At 41.0% G+C, this 21,519-nt stretch overlaps 1 protein-coding gene across 3 annotated transcripts in view; it reads right to left on the minus strand.

Moving 5' to 3' along the window:
* hk2 (hexokinase 2) overlaps nt 1–21,519 on the minus strand; it is a 67,789-nt gene that overhangs the window by 29,738 nt on the left and 16,532 nt on the right. For all 3 annotated transcript variants that reach the window (XM_080499835.1, XM_080499834.1, XM_080499836.1), the window contains 6 exons: nt 20,269–20,368; nt 17,772–17,955; nt 9,674–9,835; nt 6,533–6,766; nt 4,964–5,268; nt 4,702–4,850 (listed from right to left, as the gene is read on the minus strand). In XM_080499835.1, the coding sequence (XP_080355961.1) occupies nt 4,702–4,850; nt 4,964–5,268; nt 6,533–6,766; nt 9,674–9,835; nt 17,772–17,955; nt 20,269–20,368 (1,134 nt within the window). The remainder of the gene's footprint in view (nt 1–4,701; nt 4,851–4,963; nt 5,269–6,532; nt 6,767–9,673; nt 9,836–17,771; nt 17,956–20,268; nt 20,369–21,519) is intronic.

Here is a 21,519-nt window from a genome sequence, read left to right on the forward strand (position 1 = left end):
TGGGCTTCTCATCTAAACATCTTAGTGCGGTGGAAGGAAGGTCCCCGTCATCTGCTAAATCCTGTCCAGCCTGGTTAATTCAGGAACGTCTGCAGTTTCATAATACGTCTTTGCCTACCCTCTTCAATAGTCCCATTAAAGTCAATAAATCGTTTTTATAATGACAGTTTGTTATAAACAACACTATAAGAATATTGAAACTGATACAAAAAACACCTCAAATGTCCGGCGTTGTACTTGGACGCTCCTATATGTGAGAATCCTTCCTTTAATTCGGGCCTTAAGGATGCTGTCTTTCAGGGGGGGAAACTAAAAGGGATCTGTGAAATAGGAGGAAGCTTGGCATCTTTTGTGCAGTCAACTTCTGTTTACAATATCTTTTTATCTGGGTTTTTTTTTTTTTTTATATTTACAGATCTGGACCTATGCTTGGGAAAAGGACTTTAACGTCCTTACCGGACATGAGGCCCTGGAGGTAATAAATCATTTTGATCCCATCAATCGCGGGGCAGTGTCATATTTCTATAAGATCCTGTATGATGAGACTGTGGTGGACACGACTGGAATATGGGGTCATGGGAGGAGGAGCTGGGGGTCAAGCTAACTGATGAGGCCTGGGGTGGTTGTCTGGAGAGAAAACAGCACATGGTTGTTCAGTCACTGCCAGGTATACAGTTCAGAACACTACACAGACTGTATTATTCGAAGGAGAAGCCAAATAGCTTTTTTACCAGTGTGTCACCAGTTTGCAATCGCTGCAAATCTGCAACTGGCAACTTGACTCACTCCTCCTGGTCATGCAGTAAAATGAACTCATTTTGAACGAGTATTCCCCATGACTTTTCACAGGCCTTTGGGAAGCACTGGGGTCCAGATCCACTTATCACCATCAGCTTCCCGTGCTTTACCATCAGCCAATTCTAATGAGAAAGTTGCTCTTCTGTTTGGTCTGGCGATTGCTAAAAGGCTCATCTTGAGAGTGTGGAAAAAGGATTCAGTGGCTATGTTTGACCTATGGCTGGGTGAATTTGCAAAAATACTGTATTTGGAAAGACTAATGTACGCTCAAGATGACAGAGGCAGTGTTTTTGACCGGATATAGGACTCTATGGTTCAATTTCTTCAACAAAGTAACTGATGTTCCATCATTAAGTAGATAGATAGATAGATAGATAACTTTATTAATCCCCGAAGGGAAATTGTTTTGTTGCAGCATTCTGGTTTATAAAATACAATGGAATAGAATATAAAAGTAGGGAATAAAAATATACAAATATAAAAATATCTGGGTAGGACATAAAATATCTGGGTAGGACATACATTTTGTAAAACAAAGAACTGAACATGGGCACCTAGAAATGAGCGTGAGTAATTATATTGAGGCTCTGACGGAGGTAGACGAGTTAAAAAGTCTTATTGCCGTGGGGAGGAACGACTTCCTGTAGCGTTCCTTGGAGCAGCAGGTTGAATCAGTCTGTTGCTGAAGTGGCTCTTCAGCTTGTCCAGTGTTTTGTGGAGGGGGGGGGGGGGGGGGCTGGGAGGGATTGTCCATGATTGCTAGCAGTTTTGCCAGCATCCTGTCCTCCACCACCTCCTCCAGGGTGACAAGCTTGGAGCCAACAACAGACTCTGCCTTCCTGATCACTTTGTTCAGTCTGTTGGCGTCCTTTGCCTTGATGCCCGCACCCCAGGACACCCCAGGACACCCTAGGACACCCCAGGACACCCAGGACACGCCAGGACACCCCTGGACACCCCAGGACACCCCAGGACACCCCAGGACACCGCAGGACACCGCAGCAAAAAAGATGGTGCTTGCAACGACAGACTGATTGAACATCTGCAGCATCTTGTTGCAGACATTAAAGTACACTTTTTGTTTTATTTTTTCATGTTTTTTCCTCTTTTAAATGATGCATGATTATTAATTAATAGTATATTATTTCATTGGTGTCTGGACTGCTGGTTCTTTGATGTGCTTTGTTCTACTGGTGGGAGGGAGGGGTTGACTTGTGTTTTTGCATTTTTCTATTTTTGCACGGTTTTGGTGAAAATAATTGTTTGTTTTTTTTAAACACCCTTTCAGTCCGTCTCCAGAGGGCTGCACATAAAGCTCTGCTACAGTGTTTTGTAGGTGTGAAGTTACGTGTTCTTGTGTGTGAAATACAAAATGTTTCAAGTTCATTTTCAAGTAAATTTGATTTTATGTTGATATTTATGGCTAGTGGCAGCAGTCGACAACAAATCATACAGTGAAGACCAGATCACTGTCTGGGCTTGTACATAAATTGAAAATTATCACAAAAAAGGGTTTTGTTTTCAGTGCTCTAACTGCAGTAGTGGAACATTCTTGAGTCTCTTGCAAATTAAATATGGATATAAACTGTACTTTTTAAGTCCATTGCCATGGCATTTTATTTCTTTCAGGTATGCAAGCGGTTGCTAATGAAGTTGTGTAACATGACATGTCAGTGTGAAGATGTCCCAGATGTCTCAAAGACTGCAGAAAAAAAACAAGCTTAGATTTATACAAATTACGACTTCGGACCAAGGTCATTATTTAGATTGAATGAAATTAAGCAAATCCAAACTGTTTACATATGTTTTGTTGACACCTGCTGATGCAAAGTTTCATTTAACACAGAAGTTTTTCAATTAAACCTAGGATAGTATTGCGTGTCAGGGCTCTTTGATCACTGAAATCAATCTCAGACACCTGTGACAATTGGTTTTCCAGGTGAGCCCAATTAAAGGAAAAACTACAAAAGAAGGATGTTCCACATTATTAAGCAGATCGCCATTTTCAAGCAATATGGGAAAGAAAAAGGATCTCTCTGCTGCCAAAAAGCGTCCAATAGTTGAATGCCTTGGACAAGGTATCAAAACCTTGCATAGTTCATGAAAACGTAATCGTGATCACCGTACTGGTAAGAAATTTGTGGCTGATTCAGAGCACACATGGGTTCGTGCAGATAAAGGCACAATGAGGAAGATTTCTGCCAGACAAACGGGATTAAGAGCAAGCAGACAGGACAGGCCTCGTGCTGGTCCTCACCGTGCAGGGTGGAGCCACGAAAAGCTTCTTCCTCACTTTGCTGGTGCTCATGACGAGACACGAAGGCGACCGTGGGCCGAATTAGCGCTCCGTGGGCAGTCACTGAGCTACAGGAGTAGCGGTGGCTAACACCAACAACAACTATTAAACTAATCCGGTTTGCAGCAACAGAACAACTGAATTCGCGAGTTTGTCTCGAGGAGGTGTTCTTAGCCAGGTGAAGAGCATAAGAACTGAGTGATGACTGTGATGGCGTTGGATAATATGTGCAGGCGGAGCCTCACATACATCATCACAGAGCATCTGCCATAAAGGCGTGAATAGAGGAGTCTTCAGCAGGCCGTGCGGGGGCGTGATATCCCACACAATGTGTTGTACCTCGTTCCTCTACTTCAGGGAACAGACGTTACATCCATAACATTTCGCTTCTGCTCCAGTGCCCGTATTCACAAACCATCCTGAGTCGCTCTTCATGATGTCACTCTTTAAAAAAAATCTTAGGATTCCTCGAAATTTAAGATTTTTCTTAGAATTTTTCCTTACGAAGAGAAGAGCAATTCAAGCATCTTAAGAGAGCTCCTAAGGTGGAAAACCGCTACAAGTAGTGAGGAGGACTTTCAAGAAGCCTAAACGTTTATATAACAGACAAGATGACGGACATATAAAGAGAAAGGAAAGATGTTCTCCGTTTATTTAAACAGTGGCACCGACCACGGTGCGTACAAGTCTTTTGAGGATGTGAAAAAAGTTAATATTTTAACGGGGTGTTTGTTTTTGTCTATGCCTGGTGCACCGGTTCTGTACAGTGGTAAAAATAACCAGCATGGACAGAAAAGATAATCAAATCAATGTGAGCATCGGCACGTGAACCAGGTAAGTTCAATAATTTTTAAGCTGTGTACAAATTACATTTTCATCATCGTGACATAAAATAATTTTCATGACATCACATTTTTGATACAGCCCAAGATACTTGATGGTTAATTTTACTCTCCATTCATAACGCGGAGCACAAAACACTTTTTTCTGTCTTCCTGTCTCTAACAACCAATCACAGCTCTCAGCAGACTGCATCATGCAGAGCAACGGGGTCGACCACACCTCCTCACTAAGATAAAAGTTGCTGTCAACTCCTTGCTAAGAGTTACTCTTTGACACTTCCTGAGTCACTTTCAAGCTAAGAATTCCTTGCTAAGGAACCTTTAGGGTAAGACAGGAGCTCTGAGGGACTCTGAGACGCTTCATGAATACGAGCACTGGATAGCACAGTATTTCGCACCAGAAGGTTTCATTAAAATTGGCTTTATGTTGACATCGGAGTCATTCTCATGGAGTAGCAACTGTTTTGTGAAAATACAGACATTTCATCATGTATTATGTAAAGCGTTTATATTTAAAGGTTGTTATGGTTGTTATACTTTACCGGTCCGGCTCAATCAGGATACTGCTTGTGGTTTGTGTGCACTGCGTCCACAAGGGATGATGGAAATGATAGCAACTAATTTAATGTGAAGACGTTAATGAGTTTAATGGACCTCATTCCTTTCATCACTATTTTTCGAGAATGGCTCTGTGGCGACACCGATTTCCATGGAGGACAGGTGGTAGTGGGGTTGTTGTTGATTGGCCTGTTGGTGATGTTTTACCTCTTTCCCGGTGCCCTGCATGATCTCCTGTGGGATGTTGTAGATCTTGTGATTCATGTCCACAGTGCGTTTGTTTCCGCTCCGCACTCGAACCAGCAGCACCCGAAAGCTGGAGCCTCCCAGGTCCAAAGCCAAGAAGTCTCCATGCTCTTATCAAAAAACAACCCAGAAAAATCCATAAAAAATCTCTACAAACATGAGAGTGATGTGAAACCATCTCTGACTAATGGGGGGGGGGATAACGTTTCTCACTAAGATCTACCTGTCCCATCGGCGACGGATCTGACATAAGTGGGAAGCATCTTCACACTCGTCTGCTCGTGCGTTTGCTTTGACAGGCCTCGTAGCATCTCCTCACTCATTCGCCTCTTGACCTCCATCAGCTGTTCGCGGCTCAAGCGCAGGGTGTCAAGGATCCGCTGACGCTCGGCGTGTTGAGCCGCGAGACGGAAGGCGACCGCCGTTACCATCGCGGCGCCTTTCGAACTGCCATCCTGCGACAACAAGAAACGCACGTCGCAATCTGGTACGAGGCGCCGGACCATTTTGTTGAGCCTCCTGGAAAACCTGCGGGGAAGAAACGATAAGGAAAAACTTTTCTCCAGCACATCAATAATATCAGCACAGTGAGAGTTGTCTTTTTGGAGTCCATCAACGTTGCAGAAAATCAACATCGTCTTGAACACAATGATCCTGACGACACATATTGGCGGATGATCTACTAGAAGGACTGATGCAAACACGATAATGCACACAGCTTGTGGAAGTGGAGCGAGGACAGGCTGATGTGGCCAAAAACTGATAGATATTTCTTCTCAAAATGGCAATTTATGATATAAGCTGGATCATTTTTTCTCTCAATAAAGTTTTACCCCAAAGATAGTTCTGGGTCAAAGTCACGAGTGCAAACAACACAAGCACTTTAATTAACCACCAACCACACAAAAGGAACAGGTGAGTATTCCAAAAAAAATGGTTTTGGGGAAAGTGTATGTTTTAGCGGAAATAAACAAGAGTACATGCAAGAAAATGTAATCTTCAAAACAACATATCAGTTTTAGATGTGTCCTGGTGCACTACACAATGAAATTCAAATCTCTTTACGAATGCAACAATAATTCTATCTATCTATCAATAATACTATCTACATGTCGAATCATCTTTCAGGCTGGACTGGACCGTCTGGTGTCCTGGTTTGGGCCCATGGATCATGTGTTTGACTTGGAGCATTCACACATACAGCCATCTGTTGCCAGAGGGAACTCTTTCCCCTCTGAATGCCAAGCTGGGCTAAATCCTGTCCAGTGGTGACTTGACTGGTGCCGCTCGTCTTCACGGGTAGTTGTTGCACTTCTTTTTGTCTAATTGGACTCGGAGCGGTTTGGTTATTCAGGCTGTTGAGACTTAATTTGTGATGTGCCTGCAGCTCAGAGTGGAGTCGGCGGGCCCATTAGGCAATAGAGCCTAATGGATTTGTTTTATTCACATCTGGCTGGCGAACATCTTTTCAGCTTTTAATTGTGAATCAAAAGGCTCTTCCCTTTTTACCCCTTTATAGTGAAGTCCTTTATTTATCTCATACAACAATTATACATAGTATAATGTGGAGTGAAATGCTTTCAGTACATGTTCCACACCAAAACAACAGTCTTTATAGAATAGAGGCATACAAATTTAAACATTTAAATGTATACACAAATAAGGAAAACAGCACACTATATGACAATAGTAATAAGATTAAAGAAAATGCCAGCACACGAGAGGTAAAAGATGAGCACTCCACTTTAAAGTCACAAAGTGAGTGGAGTGTGTGTTCATAACCTTCACTTACTCTGCGTGATTCTTGTAAAGGGAGCCATCCACTCCGATGGTGGTCCGCAACTTCTCAGCTGCTTTGTTGTCGCGGATCTGGCGGAGCAGCGATGCCAGCGTGGCGGCGCACAAGTGTGCAGCCCGGGTGGAAACTATCTGACACACCCTGCGGGTGGCCAGGCAGTCCTCGGCCGACGGGTCCAGACCCAGGCCGCGGAGCACCTGCGCAGTGCTGGCCAGAGCTTCATCATCTCTGCAGGGAATGGACAGGAAGCCAGAAATTACTATCAGGTGAAACGGTGTACAGATTTCTTCAGTCGCATAGAACCGGGAGGGAGTTCAAGAGTTTTATGGCTCTACTGGCAAACCCTCACTTCCCCTTTGAGCAGGAGACCTTGATTTATCCATCAGGTGTAGAGCTTAGAAATGCTTAGAAAAGTATTGCTTCAAATAGAAAGAAACGCTGATTATAAAAGGACTCGTTTATAGACACTGTTGCTATAGAAACTTTTGCTGACTTTTGTTTTCCAGGAAAGAAAAGCCCTCCATGTTCAGGCCAACGCTGTCATTGAAATATACCTCAAAGTTCAAGGCATGTTATGTTGAACTTGAACAATCTATCGATCCAGTTATTAAAAAAAAAAAAAAAAAAGTTTACTGGTTTGACCCATTCAAGATGAAATGTGGCTGTATGTGCCCTCTGAACTAAAGCACCCTTGTAAATAATATTAATAATGATAATAATAATACACACAAATGTTCAGCGCTTGTAATTCTGCATATATTTAACATTAGAGGACAAACCTACAGCTTGATTGTTTCTCTGGTGTGTTTTGAGAACAAAAACATGTGATACATTTTGAGGAGGAAAAAAAAGTTTTCTCAAAATGCTTAAAGAGGTTATAAAGAGACATTCTGGGGAGTTCACAAACTTTTTATAAATGTTTTGACAGTTTTTTCGTTTGAGTTCATTTGTATTTTAACCTTATAAAGTGACTTTGCGTGTCCTAAATTCATGCGACTGCAAGCGGTTGTCATGCATCTCATATATCGGGTTGATCTTAACACCAGTCCAAGACCAGTACATATTTCTACGGACTACTACACATTTCCGATGGCCAGTCCGTGGGACTTTTGAGGACAAAAACATCATATTCTACATACATTTTGAACCAAGAACAACTTCACGCCTGGAACAAGGGCGCGGCCATTTTGAATCTTGCCAAACGCCGTCAAATCACAAGTTCGCGACGTGACTTCGCGAGAATTCACACACGTTGCTGAGAATTCTTGAATACAAGGCAGCTGACCACCCAAAACATGAGATTTGGCGAGGATTATCATAGATGAGTTTAAACTTTTGAATGAAACATTGAATAATGATTATTTTATGGCGAACAGACATTGCAAGAAAGGACTAAAGATGTCGGGTTTTGGCACAGACATCCACCCTGTCTTCACACGTAAATTTGATCAAATAAAAGATTGATCAGACTTGGATAATAAATAAAACCGAAATAATGCAAGTTATTTATTCTTTACGTGCGGCCCGGAACCAAACGACTTCATTACATTGTTTGATGCTTGTGCAAATTCTGTGCAGACCTTTGAGTGCAGCGGCCTGCAGCCCCTGCACCTCACATGAGATCTTTATCTGTTAATCGTTTTTGTTTCTCCCCCCCTTTGATTTTGCTGTGTTTTTACGATCCTGTAAGGCAGACCACAGGAACCAGTTTGAACCAGTGTTTTTACAACCTGTGTACTCGCCCACTGAGTTATGGATAAAGAAGGCAGGCAGAGAGCATTCGTTGAAGACTTCTGAGCTCTGAGAGGTGAACTCGGTGTCTTCCCTTGCTGCAGCAAGTGCCTTGATTGTTTCCTCCATTCCTGTGTCTTCTCTTTTTTACCTATTTCAGACGCGCGGACCGGGGCTTGGGGACCCCTGGTCTACAACACCCACATTACTTGCTATGTAGAGCTGCCACACCAGGCATGGGTTAAAGTCTGTGTGATTGGGATCAGTGTAAAAGTTTAATTTCAACATGGCAGCAGCAGAGTAAACAACAAGGACAAGGAGTATGATCAGAGGTTTGTGGACTCAGAAAAAATTTAGTTGGTCTAGAAAGCGTGACATCAGAGTTTTCAATAAGCTGCAAACACTTCATGAAATTAATCCCAAATTATAGCTGAATACATAAAGAAATTCAGACACATGAAAAACCTTAAATGGACCAAAAAATGCAGAGATATCATAAATGTGGCCGGTGCCTTTGGTTTTGTTGTGCATATTAAATTAAAATGGCACAGATGTTCTCTCTCTCCCTGTGTGCCCAAGGACACATTTTAAGGATTAATGTCACAATGCTTATTATAGAAACACCACATTTTACAAAAGGGCACATAAAATGTACATTTAACAATGATGTATGAAATTTCAACCTTAAATTGGTTGCACACCAATAATATCGAGTTAACAAAATATTTCTATTAATTTTGACGGACAGTTAATCAGATTAGTCATTTATTTTTAATTCACCCAGGTGCAGAACAGACCAGCGCTCTTGAGAAAGAGATTTCCCATGGGTGAACCTCCATGGTTTCAATGTAATCTACAATGATGCATGAATATGAGCGAATAAATCAAGCAGCAGTCTGTTAGAACTGGAGAACTTCCAGATGTTGCAGTATGATGTGCAGAAGCTATTGCCTAAGCAAAGGTGCAAAAGCCAATGTAAGCACCCAACAGCAGGCAGGTAATGAGGGAGGCAGTGGGTGACTACATTCTCAGCCTATTTTCTAGCTGTTTTCTAGTTTTTTTGTCGCTTCAGTGTATGAGGCTATGGGGTCTGTAATCAAATGCTTTGCTGTTTCAGAACTTTTTTCGCTTCAGCATAAAAACCTTTTCGTTTCTGGAGGATAGCTGGAGGATAGTCCTGGTCAAAATATATTCTTCTTCCTTCCCAATGAACAGCCTTCTTGCCCCATACTTTACGCACTTTACACAGAAAGACGAGCCGAACCTACTGCTGTGTAGGCGTCCGTGTCCCTTTTTATATCTGAATGCCTTGCACCTCCTGCAACAGGTGACCGTTTCAAATCATAGACACTGCGTTCATAAAACTTCCAAACGTTACGGACACAGACACACAAAGGAACCAACTTGTCATTGTCAATGGTGTAGATGTAGCTGGTGCTGAAGCGTCCGGTGGTGAGGAGCTCCGGTGTAACCTTGCCCTGGAACAGCAGCCGCTCTCTGGTCATTTTCACCAAGATGAGACGCACCAGCTCTCCCATGTACATCCCGCTGATCATCTTCTCAAATCTACAGAAAAAAAAAGACCATGACATCCATCAAGTCAACAGTGTATCGCAACTCTACCTTGAATATCATGAAGAGTGATGTCCTTCATATTTTCCATGACTTCATATTTTCCGGTTCACGAGCACAGGAGAAGCTGATCAGTCAGCAGACCGCTTCACCTTCAAGGTCAGCTCTTCCTCCACCAACACAGTCACGCACTGCTTGCTCCACCCTACAGTCAATCTCTAATCTCTTCCCAAAGAGCCCTTGTGACTAAGAGCTACACCACTTGAGAAAGGTTTTCCCCTCCACTTGAAGAGGTCACATCGTTCCTGTACCATCTGAATTTCAAACTGCTCCAGAGGATGTTGTAATCAAGTCACGTGGTGTGAAAAGGGCACAGATGACACCTTTTCCCTTGACCACCTGACATTTAATTTTATATATATTATTTTCACTGGGAATATAAAGGGAACTATGGGTCAGTCAGAAGTTTGCAGGGTTAATTCTCCATCTGTCCATACGTCAAAAAGGCCTTGAAACCCAAACTGGTCCCAATGGATAAATTGAAGACCATGAATGGCAGATGTCTTGATTGTGTAGATGAATGTGCGTACATTGTAAAGCGCTTTGGGGGCTGCCAAAGAAGTGGGAAAACACTATTTAAGTGAACTCCATTCCAGAGGAAATTCTGAAACTCTTTGCTCCAAACAGAGAAGGGATTTACAGAAAACTACAATGAAATTAAAGTACATTATATACACACAAAGCTTGAACACAAAAAGCTAATTTGATGGCAACAGGAAGAACGGGTGATACTCTGTAGTGGAGTGAGTCTGTTGACAAGGACTTCACTAAGAACCCATTTACAAGACAACATTTGCAAGTGAAAACTTGTTGCGTTTTGGGTCTTTTTACATAACAGAGTTCAGAGCCACTGAAAACACAGCTTTTTGAAAATGGCTCCCAAAGTGGAACTTTAAAGAAAATTCTTACTCTAGTGCCATGGGAACGGGAAAATGCTACTTTTCTGAAACACGGCACCGGCTCTCAAAAGTCGCAGTAACTACTTGTCCTGCATATGCTGAGCAGATGGACAATAACAACAGCGTTTTCCTCCAGAGTGTCATGACTCCCAGTCCATCTTCTCCTGGTAGTTTTATTTTGACAGTCTAGTGGGTCAAAATGCTAACTGTATAGTTTTCATCGTTGTGCTCCGTTTCCGTTAGACACTTCTAACCGTGGTTTTAGGCAGAAATTGATGTCCAAATATTGGGGGGTTGGTGACCAGTGTGGCAGAGTTTAGGGGGGTGGCATTAAATGGTGCATTTCTCCCTGGCATTTTTGCTGATGCATCCTATATCCTTTGTTATTGTTGTCTTTTTTTCTTTGAATAGCTTATTTTCATTGGTGATGGTTTCCACCTGTACCCGTCACCTGACACATTACTTCTATCTGAACCTTATACTGAGCACCTGTAGACTCTGAACTGTGAAATAGTTTCTATTCTCCTCTTAATAGTTTTAACTGAATATTGGGTCCTATTTGTTATCTGCAGGTCGCCTATTGCTCAGTCCAAAGGCCTTACAATGTCAGTCACACAATTAAACTGGTAGGGGAACAAGCATCATTGTCAATACTTATATCAAAATCACCATTTTTACAGCAAATAATATTTTATTCCTCAATCAAAAAAAATTGATGATGTGCAGATATTCCAATATGTGTCAACAATTTGGAAATTAAAAATGAGATAGATCGTAGGTCCATAGAATTAGTCCCACCTGCGTGGATTCTGCAAATAGAATTCCTCAGCACCTTGGAAAGGAATTTCCTCTTCTCTGCTTCAGTATCAGACATCAAGATAAATCAGAGAATAACGGCCATCTTTCAAGAGGTATAGACCATATGGTGCCATTTGACCAATCACATTGCTCGTTACTCGGCAAAATACAAACCAGAAGTCAGTTGCGAGTTGTGTACTCATGCCAATAATTTGCTATATTTTGGCAAAAAAAGATGAATTTAATCAAAATTTGACGATGACAAGTAGAGATGATCATTATACACACATTTTAGAGGCTTTGAACAACATGTTCGCTATTTTTTCGGCCGTCTTTTCCTAAAATTGACCGTCCAAATGGTCAGACGGCTGCCTAGAACCATGCTTCTAACTGAGATATAGCTCAAAGACCTGAAAATACACGAGTGGATTGACTCTGGCAGCAAATAATCTAGTAGTACTCAATGATAACACCGTCAAGCGTGCTTCAATTACCTAACACTGATAATTACGTACAAAGGCATCGAAAGTACTTAATAGTCAGATATTTGAACTTCAAATAACCCCAACGCTGCTAATCAATGAACATATGTTTCTGCAACAGTCATCCGACATTGATCTTGAACTTTTCACCTGCAGCTGCACATCACACACGCACGCACACACGAGTAGAATGCTAGAGCGTCCATTGCAGGTGTCAGAAAGAGGACGCAGACGCACAACGTAAGATAAAACGTATTTATTAAGAGTGTTATTTTTATGTTGTCTCTTGAGTTTTGCGTATAGACTGATGAAACATATGAATGTAACTCGGGATGGGGCCGATTCGACCCGGTATCGGTATCGGGTTCTGATTTGAACGTAATTTACGAATCGTACATTTCTGATCCAAACCTGCGGAGGTTTCTGATCCATGAACCTTCGTCTGTGCTTCTGCTGAAATGAGTCCACATGAGTTTCTGTTCCAGCTGCTCTGCTCGCTGCAAAATCCATCCATCCATCCATCCATTGGCTACCGCTTTATCCGGGGCCGGGTCGCGGAGGCAGCAGTCTGAGCAGAGTTGCCCAGACTTCCCTCGCCCCAGACACTTCCTCCAGCTCCTCCGGTGGCACCCCAAGGCGTTCCCAGGCCAGCCGAGAGACATAGTCCCTCCAGCGTGTCCTGAGTCTGCCCCGAGGCCTCCTACCGGAGGGACATGCCCGAAACACCTCCCTCGGGAGGCGTCCGGGGGGCATCCGAAATAGATGCTGCAAAATGTGGAATGGATTTCCTGAACGGAGGCGGGTCTCAATGAGACGCGGAGTCATGAGTCAGCAAATCCTTTCCACAGTTTGCAGCCAGCTTAGCATGCTAACAGAAGTAGCGCTATCCATGCTATTTGACTGTTCATGACAACATGTTGCTGTTTGGACGGATTTTAAGCTCAAAACACAGCAAAGCATCGCCGTGAATGTTGGTGAAGCCGTTGTACAGCGAGGCGGACGCTCTGCAGCCAGACGTCACCGTTTTAAAACCCCAGCTCGCCGAGGAGAACGGCTTCCTACACTGTAGCAGGAGATTCACACCTCTGTGAAGCTGCGTCCTCCTCCACGCTAAACTCCCTGAAAATAGTCCCAGTGGTTGGAGCTGCATTAGAACTGGAAACATTGTGTTGCTGCTGCGCTGATAAAGAATTTCTCCAGGGATTAATAAAGTGATTCTGAGCTTTTAAAGATAGAACTAGTTTATTATGTCGTTATGCAGACCCCCACATTGTCCACATGGAACTAAAATACTTTGTACTGCTTCTTTTTCTGACCTTCTACTAACCTCAAGTTGTCTTTTGAGAGAATACATACAAACATTCCTACATTTCATACTTTACTGTAGAGAGGAGTTGATTACTGCCTCATATAAAATCAACAATAATGATAATAATATTAAAGCAAACAGAGCTCTGGTACCAGAATAGTATTGGTATCGGCAGATATTCAAATTTGGGTATCAGGATGAAAAACCAGGATTGCTGCATCTCTAAATTGAACCAATTTAGTCAACTGTCAACTGCAAAATGTGTAGAAACATTTGATAAGCTTGCACATCTTTCCGTATGCACTCAGACGTGTGCTATGTCAATGAGTCACACTCATTTCTTTGCAAGAACAAATCACTCGGGGCTCGTATGAATGAAACACTCTTAATTATGTGACCGCCTACGCACCTCTCATTACCCAATTTCAACACTAACGGCTGCACATTTGGAATCCGTTTCATTATCCTGGTTGGAACTTCAATAGGTAACAATCTCTCCACTTTTTTTTTTTTTTTGCAGTGGTGACTTCTCCTGCCGTTAAGATTTTTTGTTGTATATATAGTCCAAATTTCTTTCATTCCCCTTTGTTTCAAATATATAGCAAAAAAAAAAAGACTTTTGAATCACTGGTTTTAGACCAAGCTGTTGCATTCACCAATTTTTCTATCTTCTCTCAAGTACAAACAAATTATTCGAGTGCTCCAGATCTGACAAGTCTTGGCCAGATCTTTCATTTTTAGCTTCATAACCGATATAGATAAATAATTATTATCACTTAACTATTACATTCCTATTCATATCTTTATGAATAGGAATATCTTGTGGCGGTTTTCCTAGACCTCAAGAAGGCCTTTGATACAGTAAATCACCATATCCTCCTTTCAAAACTGTTCACATTCACTTTATCACAAGAAACACTGCTCTGGTTCAAATCATACTTATCCGACAGACAACAATGCGTATCCATCTCTGGCAACAAATCACAATAACGCAAGTGTCCAGCAGGTGTCCCCCAAGGCAGCATTCTGAGACCTATTGTATTTTCTATTTATATAAATGATTTAGCTGATGTTTGCCCTGATTTAAATATTCAAAGGTCTGCTGATGAGGCTGTTGTTTTTACCAAAGCAAAAACACCACAGGAGGTCTCTCAAACTCTAACTTCTGCAATGGCCTGTATTCAAAACTGAGTCAAGACCTCACACTTACAACTGAACACAAAGAAAACTGTTTGCATGATGTCCAGTAAAAGTCCAGCGGTCTAACGTTTACCTGGACGGCGTCGAGCTTGACCTCGTGAGCGAATTGAAATACCTAGGCTTGACTCTGGACCCAAATCAAACTTTTAAAAAGCACATCAACACACACAGTTAATTTTACTGTACAGAATTTTAGACACATGAGGCATTTTATGACTCTGAATGCTCCAAAGATGTTTTTACACACGATGATTATATCCCACATTGAGTACTGTATCACCTCCTGGTCACTTGCTGCTGGAACTACAATAAAATCAATCGAATCTCTTTTTAAAAAAGCAATAAAAATCTATGACCAAAAACCAAACCTATTTCACCACTGTAGGATTTTAGAGAAGGATAACCTTTTTAATTTCAATAACTGTATTCATTTAAAAGGATCATGTCTTATATTCAAAGTGTTACACAGACTTGCTCCTCCTCCACTAAAGGCTTTTATTAAACAAAAGGCGGTGAGGCGAATGGGCACCAGGGCCACTGTGAGGTGCCGCACAGACGTACCGCTTTTGGACCGACTGTGCCGTCGGTCAAAGGGAGTCACTATTGGAACAGTCTTCCGTTCACAATAAGAGAATGTAGCACACTGTCAACTTTTAAACTGCACCTTAAACTGTAGAAAGCCAAGTGTGTGAACACTTTTTACTGTCTGCTATTTAATATACAGTATGTAATGTTTGCAAATGTATTTTTTGTTTTATGCTTCCTGTATCTTGTGTTACCTGCCAAGGGACAACAGGTGGAAATGAGCTTTTTTGCTCCAGTCTGGCATATTTACACTGTTTTACAGCTGTTCATGAATATGCACTCTCCCTATCAAATAAACGAATTAATAAATATCCTATTCAGTGATGCTCCTGGACGTTCCTCCTGTTGGCACACTGGTTTCAGTCTTGACCTTTTAACCGTGTTCAAATCTTAATTGTGTGCGTGCAGTGTGAAAACTCAACGAGTCTCGGAAGTTGTACTAATCTGCTGTGTTGAGCTCCGTAAAAAAACAAAAAACAAAACACCAACATATAGAACTGGTAAGTTTTATCGTAAATGTAGATATAGAGATGATAGATGTATATATGATAGATATGTATATTAATAGATATGTACATGATCGATATAGACATATAGATGATAGATGGATATGTGCTAAACAAATGTGCTGGCGTATTAATACCTCCTCTACTGTCAATCTACACATCAGAATGAGGAAAGACATTGCAACTTGCAGGCGGTAGTTGCTAATTTTGGACATTTTTAAAATTCATACAGCATCTCGTCTCCACATCTTGTCTCATCTAAATTCATCTGGTCCTATGATAACGATTTAAGAATACACCTTTTCTACCAGCCCCACATTCTCTCATTAAAACACTTGAGTGATGATTATTTGAGTCTTCTTCATTTATACCACTGGCTGATTATCTTAATGCCTCTCATTTTTTGACATTCCATAGATGTATGTGGTGAAATGAGTCTCTCTCATGTACTCATGCAGGGTCTCTTAAACAATGAGTAACAAAATTAATCGGAAGCCTTTTGGGCAGGATGTCTATAATCCTCTTCACCTCTGGTAAAGTTATGTGAAACTGATCTTAATAACATATTGTTGGGATAATTCTCAACATCATAATACAACGAGATATCAGCTAATACAGCATGGAGGAGTATGGGCATGATTAAATATTCTAGAAAATGTATTCCCAAGTGGTTGACCAAGCGAATAGTTCAATCACTTGTACTTTCGTACTTAGACTATGCATCAGTTGTTTGGTCAAACACAAATGAAAAGAACCTACAAAAGTTGCGAATAGCTCAAAATAAAGCTGCAAGAATTATTTTAGGTTGTCCATACAGAACCAATGTGAGGACAATACATGGAAGTTTGGCGTGGTTAACAGTTAAATGTAGATTAAAGTACTTCCTAACAACATTTACGAGGAATGTAATTGTTACAAAAACACCCCAAATCACATATAATAAATTGTCATTTTTCTCAGATAACCATAATTATGAAACACGTCAGGCCATTGACACAAGGTGTGCTTTACCCGGTTGTAAAACTAACCAAATGCAGCGAGCTGTTTGTTACAGAGCCATGGTTGCCTGGAATGCTTTACCTGGATTTTTGTTGTCAGAGAACAACAAAATATGTTTTCAAAAGAAGTTGAAAGTGTTTCTGTTTACACAATAATGAACTCTGATTGTTAATTTAAACTTGTCAGTAGGTGATAGCAAAATGATAATGTTGCTATCATTATGTGATATGTTTTTTGTTTCACATTGAACTTCCACTGTTTGGTTTGTTGTGTGTGTGTGTGTGTGTGTGTTTATGTTGCTTTTTATGTATTAATTTGTAATGAAATTGAAGGAGACCCCAGGCAGAATAGCTCCTGCAATAAGTCAGAAGCTAATGGGGCTCTCAATAAAATGAAATGAAATGAAATGAAATGAAATGCCAGACTTATCGGCTGTATGTTGACCGTTGCATAGAATATGGCTTCATTTAATATATGGTCTTCTCTCATGTCCCCATCTGTGCTAGAAGGACTTGACCAAGTGAAGAAAGCAGGTGAGGGTTCATTTGAAGTGTTGGTATAGTGCTGGTCTGAGGAGAGTGGTCAGCACTACCTCACTGCGCCGCCCTCAGGAGCCAATCCAGAACCTACAAATCATGTTTGTTGAGGCTTACATTTAGGAGCTCCATAACCGGAACGTATGCACCAATTTCACATGCTCTCCTGCAGCTTTCACATTCAATACTTTATTTATTAGTTGGGTGTGTGTGTGTGTTCATCACTCTTCATCATTAAGAAAATGTATCACACGGCTCGAATATGACTGCCAGAAAGTTTCATAGGAATTATTTATAAATTACAGTGGTACAGTGGTGGCCACGTATAATACTAATAGAAAAATAAATCCTCTGCTATGGGTTTTTACTTCAAAAGAAGCTACTTGTGATGAAAAACAGGTGTAGGTCAAATAGAGATATTACATTGAGAGACTATGAATGGAAATGAAGAATAGCGTCATCTCCAGTCCCAGCCTCTCGAGAGCTGAATGAGCTGAAGGCCCCTCTGGGAAAAGCTTCATGGCACGGTGAGTCAGATGAGTTTAGAGACACTCACAGCTGCTTTCCGGGGTTCAGAGAGCCTGCATCTATTTCCCGATCGATGTCGGTGCGGAGGTCCTCCAGGGCGCCGTCGTCTCCAAAGGCGCCCCACTCAGTGTTCACGCACATCCGCCCCTCGTCGCCGTCCATCAGGTCCAGGTTCCTCATGTGCTCCATGTAGCAGGCGTTTGTCCCCGTTCCTTCGGGGCAGAGATGTTCGCATGCAATTTACTTTCATTGAAAGAAATGTGAGGCAAAGATGTTTCACAAAGCACCTGTAATTTACACCCGTGTTCACAAACTGACCCTGTTCTGCTCGTCTGAAGTCAAAACAAACCGTTCTGCCACATCAACAAAGGAGAGGAACTCAAAAAACCAATGCGAGTTATACACCAGAGGGATTTCTGTATGTGTTTTCATCTTCATGAAGCAATTTGTAATTTTTATTTTTTTACATTTTAAAGATGCAAACTTTGGACTCGGACGCCGTGTGAACGGGGGTAAAATGCAACTTTCTGAAAATGTTAGTGTATCACACACACGTGGGTGAGGTTTCATTACAAAAACAACCAAAAGCACCAACTATATTGTTTTCAGCGTTTGCCGTTCACTTATAAACAAACATTGTTTTCAAAACCTTGCAAAACTTCAGGAAACTTTTCCGAAACAAAATCGCAAAAAAAAGATGTCTTTTCACTTGAAACATTTTTCAGTAAACTCAGCTGCAACTTATATTCTGGAAAACATGGAAATAAATGTGGATGTGATGCATCAAACATAACTCGGCACGGTTCATGGTGTGACAGGCTGGTGTGTGTGTGTGTGTGTGTGTGTGTGTGTGGAGGCAAAGACAAACAACATTTATTGGCTCAATGATGAGTTATCAGTTTTAAATAATCAATATAATAACAATAATAATAACAATAACAATAATAATAATATTAAGGAAGCGTTTGGAGTCCATACACTCATCATGTAGCTCTCGGTAGAGTTGTCCCGAAGTTCATTTCAAATGAGTTGAAGGAAAAGTTGTATTTATTTCTGTCAGGATTTATTCACAATCCAAAATATTCTCCTGAATGGTTCATCTTTCTGGTTGTTCTTCCACCTCTGAGGAGGACATGAAGCTTTTTGTCCTGATTGCATTTTTTTGGTTTTTTGTTGGGGGGGGGATAACAAATGTTGACAATGCCTGAGATGGAGCAGCAACTGATATTAAGCCTGTTAAAATCCCCATTGAGGTCTGAATCTCTTTTTCAAAGTGGCAAACAAAAGTTCTGAAATGTTCAGTTTTTTCAGATGATCACTGTGATGAATGCACATTTATTTTATTTTTTTAATCTAATAAATAATAGACAATTTAAGTTATTTTAAATCAACTTTATAAACAAAAGCGAAGCCGTGAATGTATTCTAAAATCACCTTGCAAATTCATACCATCTCCCTGCTTAATTAAATCATGGCATCTTGAGCCCAGAAGTCTTTCGCAGGCGAGTGTCTTGCCTTAGAACCTTGCCAGTTCTTCAAATAGTTGTTTCAAATCTATAATTAGTGAGTCCGGCACAGATTGGTCTGTGTGGCCTTTCTGGAAAGTGTTTAAAAGCTAATGCTATCAAAATCTGCAACAATTCCCTCGCTTGTGACTCGAAATGTCAACAGCTATTTTTGTTCCAATAATGGTTTAAAGTGTTCACAATGTGTTCTATAACATTAAACAGCTATTATAGCCTTACTCACATAATTGGCTGTGCACAAATTACACAGGAATTCAGGCAGACAATTTATTCGCCTGCCTGAAGGATATTTCCTTCCTGCAAAAGGTCATCGTCCAAGAAAAGAAAGGACACAATAAATACTGTCCCTGAGCTAGATTTTCAATTAGGGATCTGCTATCTTTGGACTTTTTACTTTCTGTAAACTGTGCTCAGGGATCGCTCGAGAAAATAAGACTTCTTAGATTTGCTGGTAAAATGAAGTAGAAAACAGTATCACACTGACAAAAATCCATGTGAACGTCTGTGTTCTGTCATTGTAAATGTTTACATGAGCTGTGTGTCTGTGTTGCTTCATTACAAAAACAACCAACAGCATTTTCCCTTGTCGTGCCCCTTTTTGTGAGTTTGTGATAACGTTCATGCTCAAGGTCACAGAAATCCTGTTTTCCAAAGCAAGATGGTTTTGTCCACATTAGCAGGAAGGGAACAACTTTGGTAAGTGGAATTGTAAATCACAAGTTGTTGTACTTGTATGTTTGGCATTAAAAATAATGGAAACTTTGGAATGTGGGGTGCATGTGGCGTCTGAAATTAAGAACTGGGAGACTTTAGCAGTGGATTCTTGTTTCTGATATTTTTCCTTCTTCATGCATGTTTAAAAAGTAATAATCCGGTATAGTTCACTCTTACTGCAACTTACAACATTAGCATTATAGATGTAGTTTAATTCAAAGGCCATTATGATTTTTGCGAAGGAAACATATTTGGAGTGGAGATTCAAAGTCAGGCTGGACGTACCCACAATGAGGCCAATTTCACAGTGTTGATCATCAAACCCGCAGGTCATCATGGTTCCCACCGTGTCGTTGATAACTGCCACAATGTCAATGTCGAAATCCTGCAAAAACAGCAACTTTAATTCATGCTGCATTTATTAAAACACCACGTGACTCATTGAAAATCAAAGACTACTTGAATTACAGGCGTGGAAAATGTCAACAATTATAGTTAGGTAATATTCAACGTGTTCTCTTGTTCTTAAATCTGAACCGAGTACGACAAAAAAGGGTCTGTGGCAAATGTAGAGATTAAAGGAGAACATCAATTCAAAAGCAGGAATAAAGAACTATTCTGTGAACCAATCTCTCTCATTCACCATTTGTGTATCTCAACATATGTACAGACTGTGTGCAAAATGTGATTTTGAGTGCCGTCTATAAAACCCATGCATTTGTAGTATTACTAAAGAAAACTCAGTTTCAAGCCCCTTTCACTGAAAGAACCATGGGATTGCTCATTCCCCAGAAAAGATGATAGCATCATCTGAAATCTTTTCATCAGCAGATGCATTCTCTAGAGTTCCTTTGTGTTTGTGCTCAGCCTCTCCTCTGAATGAACTCAGCAGCAGCTCTAGCGCCTCGTATTGGTTCAGTCCATTATGGAAATGTTTATGATCCCTGTCAGATTCGTACAGTGGCTGGATGCATGCTCAACACGAAACATTTTCAAGTTGCATGCATTGATCCTGGTTTGAAATCGGGACTGCTGACGCCTGCATGGTTGCAGAGCACATGCGTGACTTCTGAACCAATGTCAGAAGTCACTGTGACGGTTCCTCCGGCTGTTCTGTTTCTTCAGAAAATAATTTGGCTTTCCAAACGCTGTGCAAAACTCCAGTTGTTGATCCACTAATCTACTGTGTTAAATGCTACTAATCACCCAGCTGACAAAACACACACCTACATGCAAAGTACTGAGAGGGTCTATTCAAAATATGGAGAAGCAGCATTGTTTCTACAATGCTGCTGCTAATCCACCATTGCAGTTTATACATCAGGTGCAATAGCAGGTCTGCCACCAGTTGGACTTAAAAATACTTTATCTTGCTCATAATATTAAATACGGTTTAAAAATTCTGTAGGAAGGATCAAATGCATCAAACTTAGGTTCAATGAGAACTGTGCTATATTTTAACCTCGCAAAACACCAAGTGAAAGCCCAAATCTTACTTTTCCCCCCACACCTCTCAGTGAAACAATCCCACCAGGC

Source organism: Blennius ocellaris, assembly GCF_963422515.1.
Source record: "Blennius ocellaris genome assembly, chromosome: 7".
In the NCBI taxonomy this organism is placed as follows: domain Eukaryota; kingdom Metazoa; phylum Chordata; class Actinopteri; order Blenniiformes; family Blenniidae; genus Blennius; species Blennius ocellaris.